This window comes from Neopsephotus bourkii, unplaced genomic scaffold, assembly GCF_033783945.1.
Source record: "Neopsephotus bourkii isolate Nb327-2 ecotype Australia unplaced genomic scaffold, CSIRO-AGI_Nbou_v1 NB_1292, whole genome shotgun sequence".
NCBI classification, from domain to species: domain Eukaryota; kingdom Metazoa; phylum Chordata; class Aves; order Psittaciformes; family Psittacidae; genus Neopsephotus; species Neopsephotus bourkii.
The window spans coordinates 881,480-906,863 of NW_026901776.1; the positions used below are offsets into that span (position 1 = coordinate 881,480).

General features: G+C 38.9%; 1 protein-coding gene across 3 annotated transcripts; it reads left to right on the forward strand.

Moving 5' to 3' along the window:
• TBCE (tubulin folding cofactor E) lies at window positions 1–24,963 on the forward strand. Of its 3 annotated transcripts, none has more exons than XM_061365682.1 (17): window positions 1–78; window positions 768–868; window positions 3,425–3,509; window positions 9,871–10,063; window positions 11,108–11,192; window positions 11,910–12,009; window positions 14,162–14,264; window positions 18,037–18,113; window positions 18,316–18,411; window positions 19,667–19,731; window positions 19,832–19,896; window positions 20,329–20,481; window positions 21,206–21,359; window positions 21,899–21,967; window positions 23,063–23,122; window positions 24,427–24,518; window positions 24,770–24,963. In XM_061365682.1, exons 2-17 carry the CDS (start codon window positions 769–771, stop codon window positions 24,860–24,862), a joined length of 1,590 nt encoding a protein of 529 aa, XP_061221666.1. In that variant the 5' UTR covers window positions 1–78; window position 768; the 3' UTR covers window positions 24,863–24,963. The 3 variants fall into 3 exon arrangements, with proteins under 3 accessions (XP_061221666.1, XP_061221668.1, XP_061221669.1); XM_061365684.1 differs by having other exon boundaries at window positions 1–22; XM_061365685.1 differs by lacking the exons at window positions 1–78; window positions 768–868; window positions 3,425–3,509 and adding an exon at window positions 4,184–4,288.
• Window positions 24,964–25,384: the final 421 nt, after the last annotated feature.

Consider the following 25,384-nt stretch of genomic DNA (forward strand, 5'->3'; position numbering starts at 1 on the left):
GGCGGTTGGTCCTTCGGCGCGGGTAAGAAGAGGGTGAGCTGGCGTGCGGGCCCGGCCCAGGGCTGCTCCTGCCGCCCGGTGCGTTGCTTGCCCCTATACCCCCGGCTGCGGGGCGGTGACTTGCAGTAACGGCTCTACCCGCCGCGCGCGGTAACGGTCGCCTCTCGCGGTGCCGGGCCGGGGCGCGACCGCCGGGTCCTCGCTGTGGAGAGCGCCGCTGGGAGGGCGGGGCGCGGTCTGGGGCTGGGTGAGCCGCAGGCGGGTCCTGCTGCAGGAGCCCAGCATGCTGCCAGGCAGTGAAGAGGCAACTCGCGGCAGGGCGAGTACGCAAGCAGCGACTTCCGTGTGTTGTGGGCATCGCTTCTTGCTCGTCACTGGGAATAGCTCACAGCAGCCTTCCAGAATCTAAAGGAGGCCGACAGGAAACCTGCAGAGGGGCTTTTTACAAGGACGTGTAGTGTTGGGACAAGGGGGAATGGCTTTGAACTAAAAGAGGGAAAATTTAGATTAGACATTGGAAAGAAGCACTTCACTGTGAGGGTGGTGAGGCCCTGGCACAGGTTGCCCAGAAAGCTCTGGCTGCCCCATCCCTGACAGTGTTCAAGGTCAGTTTGGACGGGGCTTTGAGCAACCAGGTCTAGTGGAAGGTGTCCCTGCCTGTGGCAGGGGGTAGGGACTGGATGAGCTCTAAGGTCCCTCCCAACCCAAAGCAGTCTGTGATTCTGTCTCTGCAGGTCTGTGAGTAACTCTGACTTCGGTTTTCCCAGGATGACTGACTGGGTGCCTTCTGAGGCACTGGGTCAAAGAGTCTTGTGTGGCACAGAGTATGCAACTGTGCGCTACGTTGGCAGTGTTCCTCCCACAGCAGGTAAATGTTACAATAGTCAATAGCCTTTACATTTAATGGTTGTTTTCAAAATTCTAATTATGTTCTTAATTTTAAAAAAGTTAAGTAGAATGTGGGAATATACGGATTGGTTGTTTTCCTCATTGTTCCTATATAAATGTGGCAACTTTTAATGTAGATAGGTTGTTAGGGATTTTTTTTATTTTTATTTTTATTTTTTAGTCAGAGTTGACACAAGGAGTGTTAAGAAGAACTTTTGGTTGAAATTGGTTAAATTTATTTTTACAGCGTAAGGATCTCAGTGGCTTCTGTTTTGCATTAGTTTTCATGAGCAGTCTGCTCCCTGATCTTTGTGTACTGGCATAGTGTGGGAAGGAGAGAGATGGGGGGCAGCAGCAGATCAACAGACTAGGCGTGCTCCTTTGATAACACGTTCACATTCATGGGGACAAATAAGATGCGGCCCAGCTTGCTGAAAGATCTCAACAGTCTGACTGCAAGAGCCATATATGTCATCTTTGAAAAATTGTGGTGACAGGATGGGGACATTAAGAATTTTTGGAAAGAGAGTAGTCTTGCTTACAGTTCTTGAAGAGGCAAGAAGGATGACCAGGGAACTGTAGACTCATAAGCCTTTCTCCAATTCCTGGAAAGATCACTTAGCACGTTCCTTTGGAGACCATTTCCAAGCCTATGAAGGACAGGGTGGGGATTGGGAATACTTGATACTTTTAAAGAATAACAAGTTGTGCTTGGCAAATCTAATTACCTTCTATGATGGTAAGACTGGGAATGTGGACAAAGGGAGAATGGGGGTTGTTACATACTTGGTCTTCAGTAAGTCTTTTAACAATGTCTCAATAAAGAATCTTGTTTGGAAGCTGGAGAAATACAAGTCAGATGAATGGAGGTTTCAAGTCTGCAGGTCTATGAAGTGGATAAGTGGTAATCAGTGACTTTATATCTGGTAATGCATGAGTACTGCAGAAATAAATGCTGGGGTCTGTTTAACATATTCATCAGTGTCTCTGACAACAAAAAAAAAACCAAACTTGCTGATGTGACAGAAGGTAGAACTGCAGTCTAGAGAAGCTTTATGAACTTTACGTTTGGGCCTAAGCGATTTAAGAAGGATAAATTTCTACAGGTAGTGCAAAACAAACCTGCATGTCAGTGCAGACTGGGAAACACTAGCAACCCACGGGGTCTATTGTAAAGCATTTGAGAGTTAAGGTGGATACTGTCATGAATGTGAGCCAACAGTGAGCTCATGTCACAAGCAAGATACATGTTGTACCTTTGAACAATGAATATGGCCAACAAATCAAAGGGACTTGTTATTCCCTCTGGGGCGGGTGTTCTTGGTAAGTTTTCACTGGTTTTGGACGACCCCAGTGGAAGAGGGATGTGAATAAACTCAAGAGGATCCAGTAGGGGGCTGCCAAAGTTCTCAACAACATAGACCATGTACATGTGTTTTGGAGAGGTTGAGGGATCTGGACTTGGTTCAGGTGGTGAAAAGATTAAGTGGCATCTAGTAGCTGCCTGCTGCTGTTTGGCAGATGGTTACAAGGATGGCAGAGCCAAACTATTATTACTAGTATTAGATTATATAATAATGGACAACGGCCACAATTGTGGCTGGAAAGGTTTAAATTGGACACCAGTGTGTCGGAGACGATAGATAATGGTCTGTGGTGAAACACACAAAAATAGAGCAGTACTGTTTGGCACGGGTTGTGGGAACATAACCTTGAAAACACCGCTGTTAGCAAAAGGGGGTCTTATACCAGTTGCAAGACACATGAGATAATGGTCCGTGGTGGGTCATCCCCAAAAATCCCCTAAAAGTCCCACAGTTCACTTTGGAAATCCCCAGACAGAGACCCTTTGGTACTAACTGCGTAGTCGTAGCAAATAGCCATAACTGGCCACTCCTTCCGATGTAGGCTGGCCCCCTCCATCGGAATGAGTGTGCCCTTTCGCTGGCATAGAAGCCCGAGCCTCATGCAATGCAGGGAGGCAGACCCTCATGCCACCCAGGTCAATGTTGCCTCCATGGGGATACTCACCAAGTTTGAGGCTGCTGCCTCGCACTGCGATGATGGCTCTCAAAGCTGATTTCCTGATTGTCATCACATGGTCTTTGGGATTGGTAAGAGAAACACACGCCAAAAATATCCATCACTGTTTCTTTTATGCTTTGGCAGCTCTTCCTCCATATCTTTTCCTATAGTAATAAACTAGTTGGGTTTTATCCATTGTGTCTCATCTCTCTCTCAACCTGGAATCCTTGAACTCTGGAACAACCAGGAAAATCTTTTTCTCTACAGAAATAATGCAGCAATGGAATTCTCTACAGGAATAATGCAACCAAGTAGGTTGGAATGTTTCTCTCCTTGGAGATTTTCAAGATCTGGCTAGGTAAAGACTTACCTGGGTGACCTGTTTTAGTGCTGGTGATAGTCTGCTTTGAGAGAGAAGGCTGGGCTAGGTGAACTTCAGAGGTTTCTTTCAACCATGATTTCTATGGCTATGATGCCATAAATCTGAAAACGTATCTACTGTACTTTTCAGGAATTTGGCTTGGTGTGGAATGGGATGATCCTCAGAGAGGAAAGCATGATGGTACCTATGAAGGAACACAGTATTTTAAGTGCAGGTAAGTTGATTCAGAGTGTTGGTATGTCATGTGTACTGATACAACAGGATGGTCATGGGAAGATGCTCTTTGTGCAATCCTTTTGTTATCAGTTGGCTAATAATAGATAAATAAATGAAGAAATCTGAATGCTGTGACTAGCTATACCATAAAGGCCTGGTGCATTGTTATTAATCCAGTTACAGGGATTAGAATGTGGTAAATATGTAGAAAATACAAGTAATGTTTTCAGAGGTACGTCACAAATGTGACTTTTGGACAGTCTGACCTTAATGAGATGAAATGGAGAGATTTTTCTGCCTCCTACTTTCCAAGGCTTGTAGTAACTCTAAAAGGCAGTTTGATTACATTTTGTTTGTAACTGTTCAAGTGCTCATTCAAGTGAAATGAATCTAATATACAGAAATCCTGTGACAGTAAGCACTGAGAATTAATAGAAGGCTTTTGAAAATATGAAAGAAATTGACAAACCAGAAAATTAATTTAAAGTGGTCAAGTGGTCTGTGGCCTTACTTTTGGCTTTGGTTTGTTGGAAAAATGTAAGAAGATTTTTCTCTGAAATTAATCCTTCATGTTACTTATCTTGAAAAAGTTAAAGCCATTGATGAGAGGATGAGCAAACTGGTTCTGGTTTTGTTTTTGTTTTTGTTTTTTACTTGCATGCAAATGAAAGTCATAATAGCTGAATTAGGTCAGTCCAGACATATGTCTTGCTTAGTTCCTTGCCTATGACATTGGCTAATAGCAGACTGCTGGAGAAGTGTGGAAGAGCAAGAAAAGTATGTAGTGAGTTTTTCAGAGTCTCATTAGCTTTAGCTTGTCATGGTTCAAAGGTACTTTTTTTTCCTCAGAGCCAGAGGTGGTATATTTGTACATGTACTTTGGTTTGCTCTCAATGTGTGATTCAACAGACATTTTTTTTTAATGAGAATTTCCTGCAGAATAATAATTAAGAGTATGTAGACACAGCACATGCACGTGCTTACCTTTGAACATGTGTTTTCAGCTTGTAAAAAATGGTGATCATTCCCACTTTTATGAGTAGATGAGTCTTGTCACTTTCTCCTGTCTCAGTGTAGGAACATAATATGGAAGGGACTTAGAACTGTTGCTGTAAAATGTCACATAGAATTAAAAAAAGACATTAAAATTACTTCTGCATGCCCTGTTCAAGAATACACTTCATTATCAGTTCAGATCAAAACTATTCTCAAGCCAGCAAGTAGAGCTGATTGGTCTCGGACTGAACAAGCAGAAGAATTTATCTGTTAAATAATTAAAAAGTAGCTATTTTGAAATCTTTTCTGGGAATACTATCTTTTCCCTGTACTCAGATAGGCATAAACATGGAAAGCGTAGATTACATTCACTAGTGTAAATCACAATTCTTAGTCTGTATCTTCTTAAGTTCTGCATTTGTGAAAGGGTGAATCCCTAGAGATGTCACTATCAGAAAATGAGATGATAAAATCTGTTCTTTAGAAGAATAAAGAAAAAAAAACCCAACAACTCACTGGTGAGGACTGGATATTTTTTGCTTTATATATAATAGTAAAGTAAGGCTTAAGGAGATTAAGCATACTTAATGCAAGAAAAAAATCAACATTGCTGTATTTTTCTTAGCTGAAAAATAGGAAATTATGTTCTTAGAGTAAGCATGTCTTTTGGAGTAATGTATTAGCAGAAGTTGCTTCTTAAATGCTTTGAGTTTAATTGAAGCAGTTTCCAAGTTGAAGCTAGTTGTATTCTGCTGTAGGAGAAATAATAAAAGTAACTGGCTGTCTATTCCAAACCTCTATGGACAGAAGAAGCAATTGAATGTGTGGTGGATGTTTTTATGAAACTCAAGTGCTTTATGTTTGTGTGTATAGTATTTATATACATGTGTGTAAACTCTTGCTTTTCTAGCAGCTATTAGTGTGCTCACAGGAGATGAGATCTCAGACAGTGATCTCAATTCTTGTACGAATCAACTTTTTGAGTGAAGCTGCATATACCCATAACATTTAAATATTGTGATTCTTAAACATGTTGTTCTTACAATACCTCTTGTTTGTACTCTGCTGTGTTCCAATCAGAGAAAGTCTTTCTGGAGTCTAAGAGAACAAATAATAGTTCCAGCAGTCAACCATGACTCACAGACATAACTTTCCATGTGCAGACTAATTTGGTTTTGTACTAATTGTGAAGATGCGGGCAAACTTAAGTAAAAAATGATTACCTTATTTCATCAAAAAGATGCTTAAAAAACCCCAAACCTAAAACCCACAACCTAAAATGTCATGTCTTTACTACTACTGTTGAGTAGTTTATTTATATAACATGTATACGTATATAAAAATAATTTTCTTTCCCCTCAAACATTATCGTTAGTATCCTGTACTTACCAAGCCTACCTTTCTCACTCTCTGAAGTCTGATAAGCAGAAGCAGCTGATGAAGTAGCTTTACTGTAAATAAATGCAATGAGAGGACATTTTAAAGTTCTTTTTAAGGTAATTTTGAAAAGAATGCCTTTAAAAATTTAGCTTTTGGAATGACATTTCAAAATGAGATTGTAAGAGGACAATAAAACTGAAATTGAGATTCTCATTATCAGAGAATCTTCTTATTTGGGTAAATCAGAAGGTTTGCTTACTTACATGATCTTTGCAGAGATTTTTGAAATGTGACCTAAACTTTTTGAAAATGTGACCTAAACTTTCATGTTCCATGGCAGTACACTTACCTGGGTCATATACTATGTGGTGCTAATGAAACTTCTTAAGAATATGAGAACCAAAGAACAAAACAGCCGTACTTCAAAATGTGCTGACATGATGAGCATGTTCATCAACTGGGTTAGCTAGAAATGGCAATGCATACTCTAGTGGCATTTTTGTGACTTTTTTTTTTTCCCCCGATAATAAATTCTTGTTTCCTAATAACTGAGGAAGCTATTATTTTGGCTGTCAGTTGCAGTAGTGTATCATGTAATTAAAATAAGTGATCTTCTACAGTTCAAGAGAAATGAGAAGTAATCAAGCCTTAAAATAGTGTTAAAATTTAAATACAGCTTTTGAAACGTGAGTATGCTTTCAAATATGTTCTTGTCCCACACACCCATTCATGCAGTTATATGCATGTGCTACCGTGGGAGATGTGAGTTACAAGCACATGCACCTCCCCTGGGAATGTGAGTGCCTTAAGCCTCTGGAGGGAGACATGGGTGCTCCAGCTCTTGTGTCCCTGCACTGCTTCCTGCAGGCTGCTAACATGCATGCTGATAGAAACCACCCCTGAGGCCACAGGAGCACACTGAGATGGGGACATATCTGTTGTTCCCAACGATGTCTTCCTTGCTGGGCGCAGGCTTACTTGGGCATCTTGCCAGATGGCTAGGAGGCAGCTCTGTCTGGCCTAGGCAAAGCAGTGGTGCTGGAGGGGTGACTTGAAGGCACCAAACCAGGTTTCAGCTGCTGCTCTGGTACCCTCTTCTTTCTCCCCACAGTTACAGATGTTCAAGCTTCTCTTATGCATGCAGTCAAAGTGGAGTCAGTCTTAGTCTGGCATAAAGGTCATCTTCCTTAGTTCTTCTCTCAGTCAGTATTCAGCTCACGCACAGTGTTTACAGCGGCATTGCTATTTTAGCAGCTGTTTTTATCCTTGCCATTTTGCTGGAGGAGATGTGTGGATTCCCCAGCAGTAGATGACATACTTCCCTGCCTATCTCACAAGATGGGAGTAACATCCTGGTGAATCATATATTTAGAGTGCTTTGAGTCATAATTAAAAAGAACATGTTCCTACCCATTAAAGAATATGTTTTGTTCTTCCCAGAGGAATTCTGATATTTCAGCAGATATTGTTACCAAAAGTATTGACCATATTAAATCCTGATACATTTCCCCAGGTTTGACTTTCATAGCAAGCCAGAGAAATAGAAGTATAGTAAAGCTTTCTATGGTGTTTTCAGCCTGGGAGAACTGCAGTTGCTTCTCAAGTCTTTGTAGCCTTTTTTTCCCCCCTCTTTGTGTTAAGTTTTCTTCTGATGGGAACTTTGAATTTTGTATATTTGTGTAGTCCTGAAATGCCAAATTATCCTGGCAACGGCATTTCCTGTGTTTAGTTTTTTCTTCTTCAGTGAGTTTTATAATTTGCATACACACATGGTTTTACATCTACAGAGAGCAGTTTTGATTTATCATGTACTGTTTGCATGAAATTTATGTTCCTGCCCAAAAGATCTGCTTGTATTAAATTAGACTACCTCTCCTTCAAGAATGACAGATTCACCTCAAGAAATATCTACTTAGAGCACAAACAAATTCTTCAAATATAGGAAGATGTCAGTATCATTGTAGTGTCTGTGAAGACTGCCATTCAACGAAGGGAGAGTGCGCTCCCAAGATGCCCCAAAAGTTCTTGGTTAGGAAGTTTGGGTTGTTACACTGTGTGTCACTGTACCCCTCAGAGACTTCTGTTCTTTGCTGTCAGTTGAACAGTGTTGAAACAAAACTTGTCCAGTGCACCAGGAGAACCTTAAGATAGCAGCTGGAACTGCAGATGTCTGGCTTTCCTTGTTTTGTAAAAGCTCAGACTCGGCTTTAATGCTTGTTTGAGGAGGGTAAAGTTGCAAAGAACTTCAAGTACTTGCTCATCTTTTCAAAGCTTCTGCTTTGATGCACCACAGCAGATTAGTGCTAAGTGTCACAAGTGTTTGATGCTGCAGATACCTCAGACTGTTCTAAAATTTGAAGGGTTTTCCTTACTGCAGTATGTAGATTCTCCTAAAAGAAGTCTGGTCTGTTGAGCACCTTCCTGTAAGAGGAAGAGCCTATCTAGAAAAGACACGCATGGATTCAGCTAGCTATATTTTATAATGCCTTATGAGCTTTGTAGTGTGTGCCTCAGTTGTGATGATACTTGCCTTGAGAGAATCATTGCAAACAGCTGGTACTGGGCAAAGAAGCCCTTCCATCCACCTTGATTGTCTAGGCTGATAAAGCTGAGGTCTCTCTTTTTGGCCCAGAAGCCCATAGCTTACAACATCTAGCCAAATGTTTGCAAGCTATGAAGAACTTCAAAGGAAAGGAAGAAAAAACTTAAAAGAAGATTCGAGATTAAAAAAGTTGAGAATTGAAAAAGCTTATTGAATGTGAAAGTGCACACTGGATTTACATTGTCTAAGAGTATGCCTTTCTGCTTGTTTTGTAATCATTGCACTCTAAAACTTAGTCACTGCAAAACTAGACTGAAAATGTTTTTGAAGTTAACAATATGTGGTTTCTACCCAGATCCTTTAGGGTACTAAATTACTTAAATAGGCATTAGAAATGTTGAAGAATGAAACTGGCACAGGAAATTTCCAGTACTGCTTTTTTAATAAAAATGTGAAAATACAGTGCCCGAGCTATTCCATCTGCTTGTAATAGGTCCATAGGATTCAGGGTCTCTAGTTACTGTTTTTCTGAGATAATTTTCAACTCTGTAGTATTGATGGTTTGTATTATGGTTTGTTAATTGGGCAGTTGATGTTTACATGCTGTTCTGGAAAGAGGATTTTTGTTTACATAAGTGATTTCTTCCTCTTGGGTACTTTCCAACCAGAGTCTGTTCTCTTCTCAGCTGGAAGGCAGACAGGTAATCATAACTACCAATTTTCTTCCTGCTGTTTTCTGGCTGATCCTCCTATCAGATCCTCCGTCTGCTCTGTGATACCATTCCCACAAATTGTCTCTGTCAGTTCTTCCTGAATGCTGTGTTTCATTGCTAACTTTGATAGAAATTGTCAAAGCAATTGTGTGGCAAGAAATTATCATGCAATAAAATTTATTCAGTGCTCAAGAAAAATGAAGAAACTGTGTAGAACATACATGAGCTGGATAATTCTGTTAAATATTCAGTTTCAAAATTGTTGCTGAGTTAGTAGCAGAATTTTTAAATGATTGAATTTAAGAGTTCCAAGTGGTACAATTTGCTTCATGTGTCATTTGTGTGGATGGAAGGACAAGGCTGCGTTCTTGCAGAATTACAAGTGCATGGTAGAAACTTAATTTGCTGGAAAACCTTATTTTCTAGTGAGTGTGGCAGTTATTTGTAATAATGGCACTGCCATTGTAATTTTGATGTGCAAGTACATTTGGAGATCTGGTGCTGCAGCTCTTGTGCCATTTCACAATATGAACTTGTTGGGTCTGATCAAAGATACTTTGTAAGTTTTACCTGGTCTCCGTACTGGGGACAGTGATACCTAAAATTAGCCTGTAGAATTGTCTTTTGACTGCTTTGGTCCCCAGTGTTTAATAAACATAACAATTAGTACTTTTGAGACAAATCATTCTTATGGTAGCTCTTCATATTTCCTGGCTGTTCTGTTCTAGGCATCCAAGAGGAGGATCATTTATCCGGCCAAACAAGGCAAATTTTGGCATAGATTTTCTTACTGCAGTAAGGAATCGGTATGGATTGAATGATGAGCAAGATGCTCAACATGGGACAGAGAATACATTAGTATTTGGAAAGAAGACTGTGGAATTTGTTGGCATGGATTCTATTGCAGAACAACAAAGGCAAGTATAATATATGAAAATCCAAGAGACACTTAGCACTTGATTAGTCAAGTAGTAGTTCAGCTATAAGGAAAGGAAGCTGGCTGCCTTGCATATAATATGGTCACATCTCTAAAAGTAAGCCAAATTGCACTCTGATGAAAGAGACAAGAAATCTTATTGTGGCTTCATAATTTACCTGTTTTACAGATAAAAACTGGGATTATGTAATGTTTGAGTGCTCACAATACTCATTTTGATTTCATTAAGTAGGACATGATATCTGGAGAGGAATGAGTGAGATAAATTGTGCACATGCATGGCCCTTTTAAAATACATGTGGTTTTATATTTTCTTAATATTGTATGGTATTTAATATTTGTTTACTTATATCAGTAATGACTTCGTAACAAAAAGAGGAAAGCCAGAAAGTCACTGTACTGTTAATGAAGTTTTTCAGGCAGTTCATTTCATGTTCATGTATCTGGAAGGGCAAGAAAGGAAATAACAAAGTGTAATAGCTTGCAGTTTTAATGGCCTCTAGCAGTAGAGGTATCCGTTCAGTAGATGGCAGTCTCCTTCTGAACCGATACTCCAAAACTATTCTTCCTTTGTCTCCCAGAACATAAGCAGTTGAAAATACTCTTTTTTTTTTTTTTTTTGATAATTGATACAAAGAATGCCCAAATCACTTAAAGTTTTGCAAAAAGTTTTTCAAGAAACCTGTTTAACTTGGAGCGTCTAATTAAATTCCAATTTGAGTAGCTGTATTTTATATGGTTTATCAGTCTCTCTTAAATTGGGTTAGGGTTGGTTGGGTTGTTGGGGGTTAGGGTTATGGTTCAGCCAGACCTATTTTGTAGTCACAATGTAAAGGCAAAAAATAGAAAAGATGTATGTGTTTTCAAGTAAGAAAGACACTCAATGTAGCAATCTGCATATTGCTAATTCGAAAGGAGACAGTATGTATGGAAAGAATATTATTTAGTTGTAACAACCAGGTATTTATATAATGTACCTATTTCTGTTTGAAGATTACTTAACAGAATGTTCTTTCTCATTTAGCCAGCTGAACCAGCTGGTAGATATCTCAGTGTGTGAGTGTGCAGTGAGCCATGCTGGTCAGAAAGAGGAAATCAGCAGAACGTGTGCTAGTATCCTTTTTTTGCTATATTGTGTGATACCACAAATGAAGTAAATACTTTTAGCATTCCAAGTGTTCACTTCAATGAATCATATCTGTATCCTTTTATTAAAAAAATGTTTAAAACTGCAGTTTATATTTAGAAGCTTAATGTAATGTTTACAGAGTTAAAAAGTAGATGCCTACAATTTTTGAGAGGGAATGCAAACTGTGGATAGAAATAGAAATATGGTCATAGGTTGCTCCTGTGACTGCAATCTCAGAAGGCTTCAGCAATGTTTTGTTTTGATTGTTTTTCAAATTTAGCTCTAGAATGGATAACCCAGTAAAAATATAACTGAGATGTCATGTAAGCACCAGAGGTTTCCAATATATAATAAATAATTTATTCACTATACAGTGTGTTGTAGCAGTGTTGCGGAAATACAAAGCAGGTATTATTTCTTCATTTATAAGGACTGGTAGGAGTTTCTGCCAATGCAGAAAATAATCCATTTTAGGATTTGTAAAGTTAAGCTCTTTTATAAATCTATAGGCCATTTCCATACCGCAAATCGAAATACAATTTGTTGTAACAATATATATTGTAATATGTAATAGTATTTCTTAGCTCTAACAAGTGTAATCTGTTTAAGTTTATTTGATTCAAAGCCAAACCCTAATTCTAATTTCTGAAAAGAAAGTTCAGATTTTAGATAACTTTATTTTTCTTAATGTGAAATTTCAGATATCAGGCATATAAATCTATCAAAAAATCTGATATCATCTTGGGAGACAGTAACAGCTATTGCTTCTGAAATTCAAAATCTGGAAACACTTAATGTCAGGTATAAATACTCATATTTGGGTTTCTGTTCATTTGGGTTAGAGACTAAAAAAAGGCTCTTTTAGACACAGGGTCAGCTTTCTAAAGGTATCTAGACGCCTCAATACTCGTTTAAATGGGATATAAGTTTCTAAATACTTGTTTTTAAAAGGCTTGTCCTTAAACAACTAATGAATGTGCTATATTTTTCAGACATTCCTTTTCAAGACTAGATCCCTAGGAGTTCAGCATCTATGCAAAACTAAATTCAGGGAAAGTGCTTGGGACAGATGGATGTTCACTGGAATTTTGTAAAATTAGAAAAATCCTGGTTGTCTGAAAAATAGAACACAGATTTCACCCATTAAACATTCACAGGAATTTAGACATTTGTCAGTGTGTTCTACATTACATAAAAATTATGAAATCCGTTGGCTAAGGAGCCTGGTTTAAAATGCATTATAGATTTTTAGAGTGCTGTAGAATTTTACCTAGGTTTACAGCATTGTAAGATGCCCTTATACGCTTCTGTGACATCTAAGACAATTAATTCTCATGATTTAAAAGCTTAGTTTGCCACAAGGCAGAAATGGCTTAACACGTGTATGCATCCACATTGTGTGTGTGTGTGCAGTGAGCCTGGTTTGCAGTGTGGAGCCCAGCTTCGCAGCAGACATGGGCACACTGGCTACATGCGAGTGCAGCAGGTCAGACTCTTTGGATGCTTACACTTCTAGTACACACGTACACGCTGTACTGGACACATGCCAGAATAGTTTTCTGCTGTTAACTAACACGATGGATTAAAGTCTGTAAACAGGCAGTAGCCTAAACCACTGATTTTTGAGAGTGTTATAGCTGCAGCTTTAGGAAGCTTTTTTTGTTGTCAAGGTTAACATCCAGACTGCTGACTCTTTAAGCAGAGTTGTTGAGCTGCTTTGGAGGTTGTATTAGTCATTGAAGGCAGCAGCAGGGCAATAGGAGTGAAGGCAGAAACCCAAAATACAACTTTTTGAGTCTTGGAGACTGGTGTTGAGATTAGCAGCTTCCAAAGTCTTCCTTGTACAATACACATATTGTAGCTGAAAAAGTTGAAAGTGATATAAGCTAAACTGAAATAAATATCAAGTTTAATTAAAAAAATGACCCCAGTTTTTGTATTTGTTCTTACAGTTACTGTGAGAAAAATGTATTTCTGAAATAGTTGTAGGTGTTCTCTTTTCTTCTGTATTTAGCAGTGAACAGCTGTTTGCAACCTGGGTGCTATTTGTAAATCTGTCTTTGCCTAGAGCAGATGTTGTCCTAGTTTATTATTGTCAGCATGCATGAGAATATAGAGAATTTATTTTAATTCACGTAGAATAATTTTTTCAGGTTTTCATTGCTAAAAAATATGGTCTAGATTGAAGGGTTTTCGGAAGTTATTTGTGATAAAATTGAAAAACAAAATGGGATTGGTGCTGGAATGTGATGCTTATGACTACTAACTGAAATAGTTTGAATTTGGTTTTTATTGTTCTGACTTTGTTTACTTTAAAAAAGAAAGATGTTGGCAGGTAAGTCTGTTAGTGACATTTGGTGCAAGCAATGTTGGAAGAAAATAAGAGTGATTAGTCATCCTTCAGTTCCCTAGGAGCTTGTTAAAATGGGGAAATTTAACCCATACGTATGTAAGTATACCTATATTAGGAGGTTTTTATCATCATATGCAGGTAGACTGGACCTTAGGAAGGAAATAAAAAAATTGTTCAGGGGTGAGTAATGAAAACTAATTTGAGGATTGCAGATTTGAGAATCTTTTAACTATTTTATGGAGATATTTTGCTATCAAGAGTGGATTTTACATCCTTTCTTTTACTGGGGTCTGGGTGGTCATATAGGCTCTAAGGTGTTTAAGTCCAAAATTTGATTTTCTTCATTTAATGAAAATCATTCTTTTTATACTCAAAACTTATGGGAGGAAAAGGTGTGAAGGAGGCCACAGAAGAATAAATGGGAATAAGAAAGTAAATTAGAAAAGCTTGAATGTAACTAGAGAGGTCGTTTATAGTATTTTAAAATATTTGACACTTCAGCAGTGACTAAATTGGTTTTGTCTTTAATACATAATTCTGTACCAGTGGCTTAAATAGATGCAATTGTTCGTTAAGTTAATAATTGTTCTTCTTACACAGTGGAAACAAAATGAAATTTCCATCTACGTCAACTTCTGTATCCAGTGTATTTTCAAACTTGAGGGTTCTGGCACTTAATCAGACTGCAATAACATGGACAGAGGTAATAACCTTTCCTGGTTTTGTTTGTGTTGTTAGGTTTTTGAGGCAAGGAAAGCACACTAAACATTTCTCTGTTATGGTACTCTACTGAAATGTAATCATCCTGAGACAAGGTGCTGTGGCATATAACTGCTAGTCACGTAGTAACTAACATAGTTGGTACACAACCTAGGAAGTTATATTGGCACAGGAGTCTACTAAGAAATGTTTAACTTTGCCTGCATTTGTAAATAACCAAGTCAAGGTAAAGCAGTTGGAGTATAATATAACTTCATGTCCCAAAGGTTTGTGTGAATTAAGACTTTGTTTCCTTGTAGTTATTAAAGGTTTATCTGTATTTTTAACCATGTAATAGCACAAATGCAAATGGAAAGAACGTATGTCATTATGACGCAAAGTACTTGTGTTGGCATCACTTTGCATCAGCAGGAGATTGGCTTAGTTAGTATCTTTGCACATACTGACCATTCTTGAAATACAAGATGCCTGGTTATATGCAGCACAGATATAGCACAGAATAAACAAAGCTCTGGCTTGTTTCAGGGAAACATGTAAATGCCTCTCTCCTAATGTCTTATTAAGAATGATGCCCTGTTTTTAAATATGTTAACAGTGGGCCTGTTTTCAGAGATGGGGCTTATGAAGCATATCAGTAGTGCCATGTTACTTACAATGGCTTGTAAATCCAACCCATTAGTTGGATTTCTCAGGGGTAGATTTTGTGTGTACTGCATTGTGAGTTTACCTGAATTTTCATGGGTTTGCTGCCAGCCACAATCCAGTAATAGAGCACTTCCCAAAACTGGCCTTGAGATAAGAAACTCCTTCATTCTTTCACTTGCAGCGGGGCTGCTATATTTCTGGTTTGCGTCCATTCACTGTGCACTTATTATCAGTGGGGTTTATGCTAGGACAGTTTATAATCCTTCCATAACAGCAGCAATATGAATGGTGAAGTGAGTGGAAGAATGAAGTGGCTGCAAACACATTAAATGTCACTTAGTGCTGATCAGGCTAAATTGGTGCATTCATTGTGGTGTTTAAAATGTTGGCAGCTGCCAGCAGCTCTCCTCCATGCTAGAGTGGCAGAAAGGCTGGTCTGAGCCCTGGCTGCAGACCCATCAAGAGTTCTCTAGGGGTAACTGAGTTTCAGAAAGAAGCCCTGGGTTAGTCAGAGCAGTTTAAAATTACATAGCACTTGCAATTGGTTGTGAAGCTCTGCTCTAGCTGATGTCTCATCATATGCAGGAAAGATGTTTTTGGTCCAGAAATCTTTTTTATAAAGTTGAAATTTGTTTGATTTTGTTTTTTTTCCTTTATAACTGGGGAGACACAAGCCTGTGCTTAAAAGTGGTGTTGCACGACAGTCACACAAAAGAGAAAAAATAAAGGGGCCTACCTGACACTAGCACTCTATGAACAAACCACTTGAAAATATGTCTGCTTAAGCTGTATGGGGAGTTACTTTGAAAAGTCAGCTTTTTTAATGGAAAATAATAATGAATATGACCCAGGCAAAAAAAGCAATACAGTGATTGTCAATGGGAGCATAAGCAAAGTCTGAAAATCCTAGAAATGTTTGAATTAAAATGAAAACAATTTAATGGTGAACAGCATTTCAAAATAACATATTGCCATATATGAGTATATGGCATGGGGATAGTTTAAAAAAAAAAACAACTTTTGGGCCTTTTTCAGTTGTTCCTCTTGATATACTTTTCACAGTAGGTTGACATGCTAAACTTCCACAACTATGCATAACTCCACATTTAAATGTGTTCAGTACAGGTTCTCCAAAAAGTCCTTTCATTATGCATACGTCTAAATACATCTGAGGTTTCTATTAACATATCAGTAAAAGAGCTTATTACTGTATTGTAATTGATTGTTCAAAACATAATATATGGCCTTCAAGGGGGGAATGATGTCCTGTAAGGCACCTTTCAGTTACACACCATTGACTTGGAAATTGGATTAATGCATTTTGAGTTTCTCAGAAATGTGATGTGGCAATCATTTGTTTGTGGCAATTTTCTAGTCATTTGGTCAGTCTGTCAAAGTCCTCTGATGCTTCAGTTTTGTGTAGTTTTTCTATTCCGTTCATCACAATGCAGGGCTTCTGGGGGAAATGCCCCAAAAGTTCTCTGTAGCAAAAGTGCACCTGAATTCTCTTGACTCTACAGGCTTCTCTTCACACTTCCTCATAACTATTAGGAAAACTTTCAGTCTGTCTTACTGATATAGGGAAACACTGTCCAAATTAGAGAGAGAAGATACTGGTCTTCTCTGCTCTTGCTCTGGAGCAGGAAAACCTGTATGTGAGTTTCTAAGTTTATGTATGTTGCAGATATGGCAGCAGGATGATGTTTCATTTTTTGGGGTGTGAAGCAGTTGAGCCCCAAGTTGTACGCTGCTTGAAGAGATCCCAGTGTTAACAGTCTGTAGTGTGTATATAATGAGACAATTACACATACATCCAGCTGTGTAACTTTGTACAGCTGTAACAGAAAAAATGAAGAAGAGCTGATGAAAGGAGGCTTTTTGGTGTCTATGGTAGAGGACATTTACAGGGTAATTGGTTAGCTATGTATGTAACAAATTGAATTTGATGGTCCAGATCTCTGAACTGCACTGCTTTGTAAGCTTTGTAACCTCCTGTAAAAACAAGCTTTAGGCAATTATGCTGTGCATGTGCATGTGCATGTGCATGTCTGTGTTCTTCCATCTCAAAACCTTTGACTCTGCTAGCCGATTACAAACACATTGTGCAAAGAAGTGGGAGCTTAACAATAACTTATTACCTACAAGTTCCCAGAAAATAGGAGGACAGAGCCTTATGAGTTCTCACCAAGGAAGGAGTAGCAGGATGAGCTCACCCTTAATTTAACTCTGGAGAATATACACAGAAACCTCAGTGAAAAAATTACTTTGCCATTCACAGGCACAAATCTGTAGAAAACCAGTCAGTTCCAGTGCTTACGCAGCTCCATTGCCAGAACTGCAACATTTTTGGCACTGTCACAATTGCATATGAAGCTGGGCTTTATGCTGGCAATTTCTATTGCTTTGTAATAAGTGTTTAATTTTTAAAAGTTGTGTTTTCTGCTGTAGATTTTGCAAAAAACCCACAAACCACTTTATAAAATAATGGGGTTTTTTTAGATGTAATTTCAGGACACAAGGTATAAAGCAAGCGCATCTTTATTCAACTTGTGGCCTTTTTGAACTAATCTGTTTTCTTTAGAGTACTTGGAAACTTCAGGATATGTGCTGACTTATGCAGTTCTTGGGTTTTAATGGTTTCATGTGCTGGCACGGTCTCGTAACAGGGAAGCCTTCAAGCTCTGATCAAGACATGCAGAAAGTCTCTGTCAGACCTGATGGGATGTGCAGATGTTTAAGAACTGTTAGCAGTCAAGTATGTACTGCTGTTTCCTCTAGTCATGATAGGTAAAATGTGGTTGCTCCAACCATGTTGAATAAACTCGGTTTTCAGGTCAAACAGTTTGAGGCAGGGCAGCTGTTGGCCTCAAGCCTGGAACTGTAGGTGCTGTGACCACAGAACCCCTTTGGTGTCATCTGTGCTGGCAGACCCGGACACAGGGAAGAGCCAGCTGTGCAAAAGGGAGGGCCAGTCAATCTGTAACACTTGTTTCTGTGGGTTTGGGAGCTACGCCTTCCTCCGAACATGTTCTGAGGAAATCTGCATAAAGTATAATTTCTGGAATAATTTTTCCCAGCTTTTGTTATATTAAATGAAGTTTTGCTCTTAGGTTCTTCTTTGTGCTCCAGGATGGCCAAGACTTGAAGAATTGTACCTTACTTCTAATAATATTATGGTTTTGGAAAGGTAAGATGAGTAATGTATGTCAGCAGATAAAGTTACATTCCTCTGATGTTTACATTACTGTGACATAATTGTAAATAAATGATGCAAACTTCAGAATATTTATAAATGTATGGAATTATTTGCATGCTGCTCCTTAGAAAAGAATTGCTTTCATTAACGAATAGCATTGAATGTTCTGTGTTTCTTTTCCCCACTGTGGCAGGCCCGATAATGTCCTGCAGACCCTGAAATTGTTAGACCTTTCAGACAACCAGTTACTAGATGGAAATCAGCTGCATCTAATAGCACATCTCCCCAGGTAGCTATTAAACAAATCTGCTGGAAATTCTTTGTCCTGGATAGTCATCTCCATAGCCTTTGCTGACTGATTATGATAGTATTGATGTTGCATGGAAGATTTATGGAATATTGAAATACAGGCATTTTGCCCTCTTGAAGAGAGTAACTGAATTATTTAATTGAGCTGTTTTAATGTAACCTTATTTTTGTTGTATAGTAACACATTCTTAAGTGGTGTTTCACTAGGTTTTCATTATATACTTACAAAACTAAAGTGATTTATCACATTACTAAGTTATTTATGTATTAGTATGGACAGGGTTTTATCCAAGATGACAGGAATGTACAGTTTGTGTGTAGTGGCAAAGCAAAGGAGCTGTGGAAGTTGTTTCTTGGGAGCAGTCTTCTGACTGTGTCAACACAGCGCAGGCTCACCAGTAGTGGCACAGCCACCTCTGGGTCAACTAAGCCTGCCGGAAGCAGTCAGTTTGTTGGAAGGGGTCACTCCTGAGGCTGACACCCTAAAGGTTATCAGCGATGGACATTGCCATCATGAGCACTGTACCCTGGTGGCCCCTACTTACTTGTCCTTTGTAAAGAAAGCAAAATATAGAGGGGTTGGAGGGAAGTAAAAGAGTGCGGTGATAATTCGTCCCTGTTGCTTTTACCTGCTCCTGATTATTAACTATGGGGAAAGTTATGTTTTCGCTCTACTGGTATAAGTGACTCACTTTTGGAAGTTTCAGTGTTTTTTGGGGTAGCTTAAAGACTTTGAAATAGATGTGCTTTAAGAAAACCCCAAACCAAACAAACCCAACAGTATAATCCCCATACTGCATTGGTTAAATGTGTTTCCATTTTCTCAGAAGAATGTCTGTGCTAACAGCCTTTACACAGACACTCCCAGTTTACCGTACTCTCCATAGCAGCATCTTTATGGTAGTTGCAGCTTGAGCTGTGATTCCTTGCTTTGGGCTTACTATCCAAGGCAAGGAGGTGTGTGTTCCTGAGGCACTTTGATTACAGCAACTGGAAAGCTGTGGGATTAATACAATAGTTTTGCTAATTTGTGGAATTATTATCTTGCACTGTACACCAAAATAGCAGCTGTGATTTTTAAACAGCCACAAGCTATTTAAATTCAGGAGCCATTCAGAAAGCTTGGAATTATTATATGTTACTCTCTGGACACTCCGTTGGAGCCTGGGTAGTGCCTGTGAAGCTGCTGTTCATTTGTGCCTTGTACAATAATCACTGTATCTACTGAATTTCAGATTAGAACAGCTAATACTTAGGAACAGCGGAATAGCTTCTATTGACTTTCCTGATGCTGGATTTGGTATGTAGAAGGAATTTATTTACAGCTCTATAATTCTGTTTATTTAAAGTTTTCTGTTTATTTAAAGTTTATTGTCTTGTAAATTTACTTTTTTTCCTAGGGTGCAAGACTAAAATGTTTCCTTCACTAAAGCACCTTGCGATAAATGACAATAAGATATCACAGGTGGGTCAGACTGCTGTAGCTTGTCCATACGTCTGTCTTTGAGAGTAACTTGCAGTTTGCTTGCTTAAAATTTCTTTGTATGCATGAGATCCTGAGGCAGAGGCATAATTTAGAAACATTTCTTAATGTCTCAGTTAAAGATGTGTGTATGGTAGCTGGTCATACCTCTGCTACCTCATAATTCCTCTTGCAGAAGTCTAAGGATCTCAGATGCTGACTAGTGCCTCATTTGTTTACTTATTTTTCCACAGGTTAAGTGAAATGTTTTTTTTTCCTTAGCTAAATGTAACAGGTTGAAAGTACTTGGTTCTTCTCACCAAAAGACTAATTTCAGTCATGGTCATTGTACAGGAAAGGTCAGTGTTACTGTGTATTGTTCTGGAATGAAGAATGTTTTATGTTTCCTCAAAAGATTGTTCCCTTCCATTTCAGTGGTCATCTATCAATGAGCTTGATAAACTGCCAAGTCTGCGGTCACTGCAGTGTCACAATAACCCTTTCATGGACACAGAGAAGAACCCAGAGACCCTGAGACAGCTCATTATTGCCAAGATAAGTCAACTGGAGGTTTTGAACAAGTCTGAGGTACGTGATATTTCAACAATTTGCATGAACCTGGGGGGAAAGCATTAAATCAGTGCCTCAGGAATTGTTTTCAGTTCCTTTTAAGGTTACTGTTTGGGTGCAGGAAAAGTGCCAGCTGTTCCATCGCCTGTCAGCTGGGCACTCCTTAGGGCTACAAAATCCAGCCCTGTTTGTGAATGCTGCTGACTCAGCAGGGACTAGGACAAGACAGAGGGAGTGTGTTTTTTACCAAGTGCCTAAGTCATACTGAAGTTGCAGGACTGTTAACATTAAAAAACATTATCTGGCAAAAAAGGAGATGAAAAGAAAAAGCAGCATAGCTGTTTCAGTGTCAGTGATAAAAGCATTTACCTTCTGCAGTAAGACAATGGCTACTAGATTTGGTTTATCTAAACCAAATCAAGCTTTCAGCAAATGTGTATCATAAAAGAGAGCAGAAGCAGCATCAGTTCTATAGCTACAAAAAACATCCTTGTGTCATCATGTACAGCAACATCTTTATGTAATATTCATTTCTGAATCAGTCAGTACATGGAGCTTGGGTTTGCAAGGTTCTTAATAGCTTTAAAAGGTACTGAATGTATAAAGCAGTCAGTACTTGAGAGTTTAGCAATAAAACATACTGATGACCTAAGTAAGAGCAAGGAGTCAGTGTCACTGATCAGATTTTTCTTCTCTGTAAAGTTGTATAATTAAATTATGCACCATTCCTGTGTCAGTACAGATCCCTCCTGCTGAAAGAAAAGGAGCAGAGCTTGATTATCGCAAAATATTTGGAAATGACTGGTTAGCAGCTGGGGGGAATTGGAACCCGGAAAAGAACAATCCAAGTGAAGAATTTCTTGCTGCTCATCCTAGATATCCGTTGCTTTGTCTTAGTAAGTACAAGTACAGTAAAAATAATGCTCCCTTGCTCCTGGCATTGTGGTAGCGCTGGTTTGGTCTCTCTTCCCCTTGATGCCTTTTTCACGTGCTGCCTTAGGAAAGCCCACCCTGCTGGAGGCCTGCATGCAAATGGCTTTTGCATAGCACTGCACCCTTCCAGACACTGCTCCCTCTGAGATGACACCTGTGAGTAGATGCACAATAATTCAAGGCACTTTAGGGATTGGCTGTCTCCACATGGGGCTTTTTTTAAAGTGGGAATGTTATGCAGTACCTGCCTGTGCCTGTCACCTGCTCCACACCACCCATATGCCTCTGCACCCTCCTCAAGTGCTATAGCAGTCAGTCCATGCTGATGTCTGTAGCACCTCGCCTTGCAGGAGCCTACCACCTTCTATAGGCAATATCCTAGCTGCTGAGGGACCTGAGGCAGCAGACTTGCGCCTGATACACCACCACAGTGCTCTTAAGTCTACTCCTGAGTTTGAGTCTTTGAAGGGTTCATGAATATGGGCACTTTTCCTTCACACAGAATATGGTGCACCCGAAGAAGGAGAACTGAAGGCACAACAGCCCTTGACTTTGAAAAATCAGCTTCTGAGTAAGAGGCCAGAAATGGTCAAAATCTTTCCTTCTGCATCTAAAATATTTTACTAGCTCAGTGTTTCCTGGGTGGATGTGGATAACAAAAGGTTCAAAAGCCTTTCAGACGTCACAGAGTTCCAGCTTGTAATTCTGCTTCTCTGAACTGTGTGTATCAAGGAGCTTCACCAGATACCTGCCCTCTGTGTCCTCTGTTGTCATTTCCCCCTCAACCCAAGCCAACTGATTTTCTTAATTAAGACTTAATGGAGAATAGAGGTAATCAATACTCTGCTGTTGTATAAAAGCTATATAGATTTTATATAGACTCCTATATAGTTTTTATATAGGCTTCTATATAGCATTTGAGATTTTAACCTCAGTAGCTACACTGGTTTGTGATAATGTTTTTCATAGCTTCTTAGAAAACTATGGGTAGCTTTGGTATTTGGGGCTGCCTAAGTATTTCAGTTGGGTTACATCCCAAACTTAGAAATTCACTTAGCTTTGTCAGTTGATAGAACTGAACTTTTCTTTACTCCATGGGCAAAATAGCATTTGAAGGCATTACATTCTAATGCATTTAGGTGGAAGGAATCTAGTTGGCTAGACATAATAGAAACCTTTTCTTAAGGCCAAGTCTTTTAATGTCTGTAAAGAGAATTAGGCTAATAACTTCCTTAAAATGTGCTTGTGTGGTGCTTTGGAGATATTAAGGGTCAAAAACCTGCTTTAGATTAGCAAGCAGTTTCCATTCTACTGCAGATTATTTTAAAAAGCTAACTGGAAATTAAGCATTGTTAGGTAAATGCTCCTTTGAACCAAAGAAACAAGTCTTAGGGAGTCACTTTTAAAATATTTTCCCTACAATATTTCCCTATTGTTCTTTTCATCAAAGGTCAATAAAAATGTGACTATTTTAATACAATTACTTGTAATTTTTCAGAGAACGACTCACTGCTCTCTTAGCTGCTCAGATGCAGGCTATGTCCTCATCTTCTAGCAGATCAAGCTGAGCTAGGGGAAACAATCTGTAACAAAAACAGACTAGAAAGACTCTGCTCCTGCCAGGACTTAACATTCATTCACTAATGCCTCACCTTCTTTCCCTTAGCTTTGACAATTAAATGTCCTGAGAAACCTGAACAGAAGCCAGTACAGAAAAAGCTACCAGGTAAGAAGTCTTGGCTTGTGTTTAAGTTCATTTGTAGCTCCTTTGCCAATAACTGTTACAGAATGGCAGCTGCCTCTGGCTTTGTTGGCTCCTTAAGATTCTTCCCTGACAACTCTGTCATATAAAGAAATGACAAAGGCAGAAATTGTTTGAAAAAGCCATTGTTTTTCTGACCTTCATACTTACTTTTAGTCCAGCTTGAAGATTGAAAGCTGATGCTTGTCTTGCGACTTCTGCTGCTCATTTCATGATAAATATGTTTGAGGCAATCAAAGGCTAATTAACAACTATGAAATCTCATAACAGCATTAACTAAATAACAAGATAATAGGATCTAGTATCTAACACATTAAGTTAGAAATCTAACTCTGACCTGTATCAGATTTGTCTTTTGAAGTTTTAATGCCTGCAGTGAGACTAGAATGAATAGACTTTGTTCTGAATCAGACTGGTGTTTTGGAAAAGATGTGGAGTCTGAGAGAAAAGACTTACTCAAGCTTTATTCTAAAATAAAAATCACATTTATTATCACAAGTTGCATAAAATCAGATAGATACAGCTTTTACAAAAATGTTTGATAGAAAAATATTTGTCTAAGTACAATGTGTGGTATTACAGGAATAACTCGCTATTGCTGTGCCTTTAGGTAAAGCTTCAAAAGAAGTGAAAGTTCAACCAAAAAACTGAGTGTATCTATTGCAAACGCAGGTATCACCTCTAGAACAAACTACATTTACTCATTCCAGATCCATTACAAAAAAATATCCCATTGTGTAAGTGACTTAGTAATATAAAGCACTCTACAACTCTGCTGGCAATTGGTTTGGGACTACTTAATGTAATGCCATTTCTAAGAATGGTGTTAGTTCCACAGGGATATGCACTTTTTTTGTGCTGGGGATGCCAATTCCTGGTAATGAAAACTTCAAGGAACAGTCACCAGACGCAAGTGGTCAGAACCTGACTGGTGTGTGTCCCAAAGGTCACTTGGTTTAGCACATAGTAAATACAAATTCAAAAAAGGTAAATTATGAAGCTGAACACTTCAGTTTGGTACAAGGGATCAGAGCACTTCAGCCATAGTAGCAGATCCTGTCCTATCCCCCAGAGATTAAACCATTTTCAGTTTTATATTAGCAGTTATGGTTTCAGGTACAAAAGGTATTATTGCAGTGTTAGAACTGAAGCAGCAATACAGCCTTTCACTGTTGCTATAAGCAAGTATAGTTGAAGCACTAGTACTTTGCTACAGCTCAGTGCTAGCAGCATTTTTCTAGTAACTTTTCTTTCTTTCCCCTTGGCAGAGTCTATGACTGTTCAGAGGGTCAAAGGATTGCTGTATCGCCTACTGAAAATTCCTGGTTCAGAACTGAAACTGTCCTATGAAAGTTCTAAAGTAAGTTAAAAATGGGTAATTAACAATCAAACACTGCATGCTGCTAGAGGGCAATAGCACGTTCTAAACTCCTACCTAATGACATTGATTTCACTTAAGGAGGCCAGACTTCATGCTGTAATTTAGGACCTAATTTCATTCCTGTAATATGCCAGATCCTCCCTGACTGCAACTGCCTGATCTATATTTGGTTTACATGAGCAGGTTTCAGTGTAAGTCTCATCAGGTTGTTTTTCCTTTCTTATTTCTAGCTGGAAGGAAAAGAAGTTGAACTAGACAACGACTTAAAGCCTTTGCAGTTCTACTCAATAGAGAACGGAGACTGTGTGCTAGTACGGTGGTAAGAAGGGCCTCTTGTGCTAGACTGAGGGAACAGCCAGCGCTGGAGCAGCAGACAAGTTAAAGGCTGCCCACGGACAGTGCAGACAGCCTGTGCCTGAACACACATATGACATGTGGCACCGAGGGCTACACAAGAATACTGTCAGCACCTAAACTTGATTGTCAGTCTCTATGAAAGCATTTTGCTTTTGACTGAATCATCTTACTTGAGAGATACCAAATAGTGCTTAAATGCTTAAATGAAATAAAACTTAAGGTAACCTTTTTGCCAAAATTTCATATAGTGCCTTCCCACTGCAGTGGTGACAATTTCTTTTGTGAACTAAGTACGTGTTTTTGACTTAGTTGTGATCTTTTGGTGTATAATAGGACAAAATTAGTGCTGCACTGAAAGAGGCTACTTGCTCACTTTGTTTTCACCTACCTTAAAGCAAACAAAAGTAAAATAGCGTAATCGTAGAAGTATCTACGCAGCCTTAGACTATTTAAGGTCAAAACCTGATAGACCTTCATTCTACCAATAC

Bases quoted from the DNA above. Each gene is read 5' to 3' on its own strand.
- TBCE (XM_061365682.1), top strand. From the start codon at position 769: ATGACTGACTGGGTGCCTTCTGAGGCACTGGGTCAAAGAGTCTTGTGT. The intron at 19,897-20,328 runs GTGGGTCAGACT...CTTCCATTTCAG, and splicing joins ATGACAATAAGATATCACAG to TGGTCATCTATCAATGAGCT. The intron at 20,482-21,205 runs GTACGTGATATT...GTGTCAGTACAG, and splicing joins AGGTTTTGAACAAGTCTGAG to ATCCCTCCTGCTGAAAGAAA.